The sequence below is a fragment of the Silurus aristotelis genome (assembly GCF_946808225.1).
Source record: "Silurus aristotelis genome assembly, chromosome: 10".
Taxonomy (NCBI): domain Eukaryota; kingdom Metazoa; phylum Chordata; class Actinopteri; order Siluriformes; family Siluridae; genus Silurus; species Silurus aristotelis.
The window spans coordinates 3309143-3318244 of NC_139583.1; the positions used below are offsets into that span (position 1 = coordinate 3309143).

Here is a 9102-nt window from a genome sequence, read left to right on the forward strand (position 1 = left end):
ATGACTGCTGTAGACCTTTCTCCCTGCCTGACCCTGCTGGCATTATTACTATGGGTAGGCTGTGAGGTTGCACTGGGGATCTCTCAGGATGATAGATGTGTGTACCTGGACCATGCAGAGCATCTCGATGCTGTGGGTCTGTCTCAGGACGGAGACGTGGTCCTCGGCGCACTCATCAATTTCTACCTGCTGCCTCCGACCCTTGACTTGAGCTTCACCAAAGAACCGTACCTGCAGTCCTGCTCCGAGTGAGTTGCTGCCTCTAGTTCTTTCTTTACAAATATATAATTTTTATTTTTTATTTTTATTGCTTATGATTTCTCTTAAAAGGTGGACCTGAACAATGATGACATTTTTTTTCTTAATGCATAATCAGTATACATTTTTTAAAACAGGCACATGAAATCAGTCACGTAGGAACTTAAATTCTAGCACATATTTGTCATCTGATTGCCTTTGCAGGACGCTGTATGCATCTGATTTTGGTAAAAACAAAACTGCATTGTTTCAATCGTTGTAATGTAGTGCACATCGCTCAAAGTGCAATGCTGCAAATTCTTTAACAAGACATTATTTTATATATCAGCTTTTTAAAAATCTAATTTCATGAGGTAAATCACTCAAGCAGTTCCACAATACAAACAGCTGAAAAAATTGCATGCTTCAGTAACAATGTTACACTAAGGACGTGTTTATTAAAACTGTGATGTTATTCAGATTTCTTTTATTCTCAATTTTTTTTTTGATTGCAGTAAAATCCAGTGTATTTAAATTATGCATTTATGCAACTTATGCATTTTATGTAACATGTCAAATAAAAAAAATGTACAATACTTTATTTTTTTCTTTTGTACATGGTGTTTTTAAGGTGATTTTGTAATAAGGATTTAATTTAAATAGCAGTATTCTTGCTAGCTGGCATCACAAAAAAATTGTGCATTTTAGTTATAAGCTTTTAAATGTGCGTAATGCTCTACAATATATGCATGAAGCTTTTAATAATCAAATACTAAAAAAGTAGCTTTGTATATTTAATAAATTCTTTATTACATTTATTATTTATGTTTATTGAAATGCTTCTGCTCTATGCAACCTGTTTTGTTTCACCTACAGTTTTTTTCTGAATATTATCCAGCCATTATCCTTCTCCTTTCCTGTTTCAGATTTCAGGAGAGTCCTGTGCAATGGGCTCAGGCTCTCGTATTCGCCGTGGAGGAGATCAACAGAAACCCGTATTTGCTCCCGGGGGTTCGACTCGGCTACCGGATCATGGACAGCTGCTCGCGCTATCCTCATAGCCTAAGAGCGGTCATGTCCATGATCAGTGGAGGGAATGGCACCTGTGAGACCACCAGGCCTGCCAAGCTCATCATTGGAGACTCTGCTTCCACACAGTGTATTATTCTGTCCAGAGTTCTGAGCCCACTGCGTGTTCCAATGGTGAGTGTCATGTTGAGCAGTACAAGAAGGTAAATAAATAGACAACAAGCCATTATATAGTGAGTATTCTGAGCACATTTGTCAAATTGGCTGTGATTCAATGATCCCTATGGGTTTGTAAAACATAGCCAGGGGGTCTATGAGCTTTAGATTTTGTTACTGTGGTGGAAATCTCTAGCCATCAAGATCATTGATTTTTAATATAGATATTATACAGTATCATGCAAAAAAGCAACCTTTTGGTTTATTATCCGAAGTAATTTTTCGGTAATTATTGTAATGAATGCAAAATATGCTAATTAAACACACTTCTGTCAAACAGCTATGCAGTACTTATTAGTACTTCTACTGTATTTATGCAGATCAAGGTCAAAGTTTTATGCTACACATAAAATATTGACATCGTTCGTTCCAATTTATTTGTCATTATTATTCATTACTGTAATTCTTAATGTACTCAAAATTCTCAAATGTACTGAATGAATCCTAAGGTATTTAAGTACTGCATTGGTTTTCAGAGATTTATTGTAGATATTTGTCTGGTCTTTTCATTTAAAGGTCCAAATCCAAAGCCTCAAATAGCGCAAAAACATGTTTGTCTAAGTTTAAGTATCCCTGTGTATATAACTGAATAAACCTAATGATGTTATTCATGCTGCTTGATAGGATGCCGGATTCATGATCCTGATTCAGGACTGTATTTGGACCCACCCGGTCCATTCTGATGCCTGGATAGCCTAGATATTGCATGTCATGCCCTAATGATTAGGGAAAAACTTTGTCCAAATCTCAGACATTCTGCATTGAAATAATGAATGTTCTATTTTTTTTTTATTTTTGCTTATAAATGCCTTTATACACCACAGAAGACAGAGGGCAGTAGAATGCAATTTCCATGGCTCAACAGTATTTCTATTTGTAGAAGGCCAAATTGGGGATTTGCTGATTTTTAATGATAATTTTTTTTTGGTAATACGTTACATGAAAATATAATTAGTTTGAACAATTTTATTTTTAAGTTTTGATCATAAAGTTCACTTACGTTGCGAATATTTTCTGTTTCTCCCTCAGATCAGCTACCTGGCTACATGCGTGTGTCTCAGTAACAGACGAGAGTATCCCAATTTCTTCCGCACCATCCCCAGTGACATGTACCAGGCTCGCACCATGGCCCAGATGGCCAAACGCTTTGGTTGGACTTGGGTCGGTGCGGTGGTTGCAGACAATGACTATGGACTCCAGGCCGTGCAGGCATTTGAGGAAGAGACGAAAGGGACCAGCATCTGCCTAGCTTTTGTAAGCACTCTTCTTCGTGAGAGACTGGTGAAAGATGTGGATCGTGCCGTAAAGATGGTGCAGAGCTCATCTGCTCGTGTGATCATGGTGTTCGCTTGGTATGTGGATGTAGAAGTTTTCCTCACTGAGCTGGTTCGCAGAAACGTAACTGATCGCCAATTCCTAGCCAGTGAGATCTGGAGTACCAGTAGCCTTCTCTTGAGCAACCCTGAGCTCTTTACCATTACTGAAGGCACACTAGGAGTGGCTGTTAGGAGTGCACCTATTCCTGGATTTGAGAAACACCTCCGTGAGCTCCATCCCTCTCGATATCCTCAAGACATGATACTGAGAGTGTTATGGGAGAGGACGTTTGGCTGCAGCCCAGTACAGAACAACATGGTGGCTTCTCAGAGTGGTTTACCACCATGCAGTGGGAAGGAGAGTCTAGAGGGGATTCAGAATGGCGTTACAGACGTCTCCAACTTAAGAGCCACTTATAACGTGTATCTGGCTGTTTATGCAGCTGCACACGCGCTTCACTCTCTACTGGCCTGCACTGCACCTACCAGTTTTGACCCCACAGTGACCCCACGCTGCTCATCTCCAGACATCATCACAACACAACAGGTAATGCTCTGTAATTCATAACAACATTTTATTTCATTCATATGAATGTTTTAAATTAGTTCATTGATAATGCTGGTCAAATTCAGTGATATGTTTCATTACATCCAAACAATGTATTGAGTATTTAAGGAATAAAAGTACTAAAAACTACTAAAACCTTGTGGCTTTGACACCACAGCAATTTTTCAAAAATTTGAGCCATATTATAAAAGAAAGATAATGTTTTTATAGTTACTTTTTTTTTTTTTTGCAACATTATGCAAGTAAGTTCCTGTTATCATTTAGCTATAAATAATATTTAAGAAAAGAAAAGAAGAAAAGAAGTCCTAGCTGAACTTTATCTTGTCTGCTTAGCTCTTAGATCACCTTAAGCATCTCAATTTCATAACTCAGTTGGGAGAGAAGTTTTATTTCCAAGATGGGGAGATTCCAGCTGTTTATGATATAGTGAATTGGCAGAAAGGTCCTAAAGGAACCTTGCAATATGTCCTTATTGGCCGACTGGAGGGTCCTAACCTCATCCTTAATGAATCTGCAATCAAATGGCCAGGAAACTCAAACAAGGTAAATGATTTGTGGCTGCTGAAGTTTTCCCTACTGTGAGGCAAAACTTGTGTGTGTGTGTTTAAATGGGTTAATGAATAAAAATATGAATGAATCAATTATTGATACATAGATGACAGTGATGGACCCAGAACCATGAAACATTGTCATTTAGTGTTCAATTATTGAAGAATTATTTGGTATAGAGACTTTAAATTGTATCCTGACTGAAATACAGTACTGCTGACTTAATAAGAATAGAATGACAATCTGCAATAGATTCAGTACAATCAGATGGTCCGCTATTCTGTTCCAACACTAATCATAATTGGTGTGTTACTGATCCATTTGTTATAATGATGATATGATGATAATATAAAGTAAAAATAGATCTTCTTGGAATAAATGCAAATAATGTAGCTATTGAACATGGAAATAAAAAAGGCACACTGAAACTGGTCTAAAAATAATTATACAGTTTTGACTTGAATCCTAGATTGAGGCCTTTTTGTCTCTGATAAATGTAGGTGCCGGTGTCTGTGTGCACTGCTGAGTGCCCCCAAGGAACACGCAAAGTTATAAAAAAAGGCCTGCCAGTTTGTTGCTTTGACTGCCTGCCCTGCGCTGAAGGCGAATTCAACAATGTCACAGGTTTTCAAATGTCTTTTTAACACTGTCAACACCCATGTTTACACCATCAGCATTCGAGGGATGAACATGCCAAATGCCCAAATGTGCCCTTAATTAAATCTTTAAAAATCATTAATCGCTGTGTGATGCATTACCACAGGTTCCTTATGTTCTATAAAATAATTATTCTCATGGTTGTTGAATTATTTATTCTAATTAGTCAGTAGGTTTTTTGGGACTGACTACAATTTTTGACAGTAGATTGGGTGGCTTGGTTTATATGAACATGTTCATTCTGATATTACTATTTGGAAACCAAGTACCTGTATATCCATAAGCATATCAGAAAAAAAAAAAAATAATAATAAAAAAAAAAAAAAAAAAAAAAAATATATATATATATATATATATATATATATATATATATATATATATATATATATATATATATATATATATATATATATAAATATCTGCATGTATGTATGTGTCAAATGTCCACATAAACCACAAAAACCAACATGCACACACACACACACACACACACACACACACACACACACACACACACACACACACACACACACACATATGTGTGTGTGTGTGTGTGTGTGTGTGTGTGTGTGTGTGTGTGTGTGTGTGTGTGTGTGTGTGTGTGTGTGTGTGAATTATTATACAGATTTTTACAATGAGCTGTTTATGCACAGAAACATTTCTGTTATGAGTAAAGGAAAGCTGGTGAGAACATGGCTATTGTAGATGCTATGAAGTAAATGGGAAAAATAAATAGATTTATTTGCAAGCATTATACAGCATTAAACACAGCGATGACCAAAAAAAAATTACTGATTGATCAGAAATTGTCATTGTTAGTGTGTGTAAAATGTGAAATAAAAGCACTGGGACATACGGAATGTTTTCTCTTCTCTGTTTCAGGTTCACTTGAATGTTATCGATGCCCCCCAGAATTCTGGTCCAACCATCTCAGGACTGTGTGTGTACCATGTGAGATTGAGTATCTCTCCTTTAACGAGACAATGGGCATCAGCTTGATGACTGTTGCTGTGTGCGGTGCTGTAACGACAGCAGCTGTAGGTGTGGTTTTTGTGTACTACAGACAGACTCCTATCGTCAAAGCCAACAACTCGGAGCTGAGCTTCCTGCTCTTGCTGTCACTCAAACTCTGCTTCCTGTGTTCCCTGGTGTTTGTGGGTCAGCCCTCATTATGGTCATGCAGGCTACAGCAAGCAGCGTTCGGGATCAATTTTGTTCTCTGCATCTCGTGCATCCTGGTCAAAACCATTGTGGTTCTGGTTGCTTTTCGTTCAGCTCGACCTGGATCTGCAGCCCTTATGAAGTGGTTTGGACCGGGCCAGCAAAGAGGAAGTGTTCTGTTCTTTACCTGCATTCAGTTGATTATCTGTGCTGTATGGTTGTCCCTCAGCCCCCCATTTCCTCACCGCAACTTAAGCATTCAAGGGTCAAAGGTCATCTTGGAGTGCATGGTGGGGTCGGTGACAGGCTTTTCTCTGGTTCTGGGCTACATTGGACTGTTAGCTGCAGTTTGCTTCCTGCTGGCCTTCTTCGCCCGGAAGCTTCCAGACAATTTCAATGAGGCCAAATTCATCACTTTCAGCATGTTGATCTTCTGTGCTGTGTGGATCACCTTTGTTCCAGCGTACATCAGCTCACCAGGAAAGTACAGTGTGGCTGTAGAGATATTTGCCATTCTGGCCTCCAGTTTTGGTCTCCTGATCTGTATATTTGCCCCAAAATGTTACATTATTTTACTCAGACCAGAAAAGAACACTAAGAAATTTCTCATGGGGAAAACGCAATAGAGAAAACGTTCAACATCGATCATAAAACAATGTTCATTAGTTTCTATCCTCTGCATTTCCTTTTTCTATATAAAGTGACTAACTTTCAAATGTTATCGTAGAAAATGTTAAAATGATGCTAGTTGATTCAAATGCAATTAAATGCGTTTTCCTTTTTTTTACATGAACATCATATAAATCGTGTCTACTGTGCTATTTATGTAACATATTCTTATATGTCCACGTAGTGCTTTTATAAAAGAAAATGGAAGATGGATACAAAAATAAACGGTTTAAAACAACTTAGATGAGACTCGATATAGATTATTCTATATAATTGGTGCTAAAACAACTCTCTCATCGTTTGTCACAGTTTATTAATCAGATACATATGCAGGGAAGTTAAGTGTAAAGGATTTCTACTGCACAAGTTATTGTATTTTTCCAACCAGAAGAGAATCCACCAAATCAAAGAAGTGGCTCAGTTCATTTATGAAAAAAATACTCATATAGTCTGAGGCCATTTGATTACAAAAAGGTGAAAGTACATAATTGATCATATAACTGACATGTTCATATAACTGACATGTTTTGATGAGTCTTGACATTGTGTGTGACGTAATGGAGATGTTTATCATGACTTTATCTCCAATAGCAATGTAAACTATGTGTGAGCTCATGTCAAGCAGCTGTGAAGAAACAGCTACTGTATATGCAAAAAAAATCTGTATTTCCTCATATAAACTATCAGTAATTAAGAAGAGTTAAATGTACACATTTCTACAAATGATATATTTATGACCTGGGCATTATCAGCACCAGAATGTCCTCTTTAAACATAAAGTCATTAAGCATACAGTCTAGCAGCTTGTTACAGTATATGGGAAGTATGTTTCCTGATTAAATAACAAACAATTCAGGCATTTAAAAAATATGACACATTCTGTTCTTTCTATTAGCCGTGTCAGCATGAGAGAAAAGGTCACAGTGGTGGCAACACATTTCTAATGGACATTTTGCACTAATTATTCCCCACTTTTTTTCCCAATTTTTTAATATATATCTTACAATTGAAATTATTTGCTAATCCTGTTATTCTATCTCCTGTTTCTCTTCTACTAATAATGTTCATTGAGAAAGCATGGGGCAGCATGGGTCGTGCCCCAACGTGCCTCTATTTGCTAGTGCTTGTCTGTTGCAGTTTTCTTTTTTATTTGAAATCTAAACACACATTTCACTGTGCTGAAATAAAGAAATATGCACACAACAATTCCTAGAGTGTTTCTGAGTTTTAGGAAATGTCATAAGTTGCAGTATCTGTGTTGCATAGTTAAACCTTATTTCATGTAAATTACTGACATAATATTCTCAACACAAGAAAAATGTTAAAGGAATTATTAAAGTATTGGGCAATATGTTATTTCTGGTTTGGACAAGTAGGCCTTGATGGATTGCTTTTCTCTTTGTAGATTTAGACCTGCTCAAAGCTGGCATTGGATGGCATGAAGATGCTTTGGTATAATGCATCATTAATGTGTAACATTAATGTATAAAACAATACATAACATACAAACATACATTTGGAGGAAAACAATTATTATATATTTTTTTAAGTAAGCTTTCTCAATGGTTCAGACAGTTAACTCTGTGCTATGTTATGTAGCTTTATGTTATGTGTTGTAGCTCTATGTTGTTTATGTAGCACCAGGGTTCTGGAGGAACATTGTCTCATTTTCACTGTGTACTGTGTCAGCTATATATGGTAGAAATTAAAGCTACCATATATAAAACAATAAACAATAAAAGCGACTTGACTTGACTTGACTTGACTTGACTTGACTTGAGATAGTGTTTAAGACATTGGACTTTGGATCGGAAAGTTACAAGTTTAAATTCCAAAAAAACCAAGCTGAATTTGTATGTTCCTTGAGCGAGGCCCTTAACCTCGAATTGCTCAGTTGTAAGTCACTCTGGATAATGGCGACTGACAAATGCTGTACATATGTACAATTTAAAATGTAATCTACAAAGTACTTGGCAAAAGAGCGAGATAGTAGATGGAGATTACATACCTAAGCATTTAAAAATATGGCCATTTATTGAAGGACCCTAGGTACAGATGAAGTCTTTAGAGGATGCAGGCACTGACAGTTATTGCCCTTTAAAATTAAGTGCGGAAGATTTTCTAAATTTGCCTGCCTCTTGCTAAAGAACTCTTGGAACCCGGGCCATAGTAGATGTTCACAATAGGAGGATAGGTTGAATAAGGCTAAGCAGCAGAGGGTATTTTCCATGTTTTGTTTAGTCTGGATTGTGGGTGAAAACTTGATGACAGACTGACAGATGTCCTAAATTTGTGGGAAAAAGCTTTGCAAAATTTCTTGACAAACTGTGCACACCTATTAGAAAAGGGCACTTGTGTGAGCCCAGTGCTTCTAACCACTAACCATGCAAGAGAGATTTTGCAGTAGCAAAGGAACTATTCCGGAGGCCATTTAGAAACAGTTGGTCTAAGTCAGTGGTCCTCAACCCCTGGACCGCGGACCAGCACCGAAAGAATACATAACTTACATTATTTTCGTTTTATTTATTATCTGATTCCGAATGATGTTATATTTTGGAAAATGACCGGATTCTCTTCACCACATCTGTCTATGACTCACTCTTGATGCATGTCATGATGCCTCGGTCACATACCTCCATCCACTACCTTTTTAAAGGGGCTGCTCCGGCCACTACCACATAATACATTATCGCTAAATTC

General features: G+C 37.3%; 1 protein-coding gene across 1 annotated transcript; it reads left to right on the forward strand.

The window, feature by feature from the left end:
* Nucleotides 1–6359, forward strand: LOC310732642 (extracellular calcium-sensing receptor-like; the record flags this gene model as incomplete). Its single annotated transcript, XM_083553253.1, has 6 exons — nucleotides 1–248; nucleotides 1164–1440; nucleotides 2512–3345; nucleotides 3739–3909; nucleotides 4416–4539; nucleotides 5455–6359. 6 exons carry the CDS (start codon nucleotides 1–3, stop codon nucleotides 6357–6359), a joined length of 2559 nt encoding a protein of 852 aa, XP_083409379.1.
* Between the last annotated feature and the right edge of the window lie 2743 nt (nucleotides 6360–9102).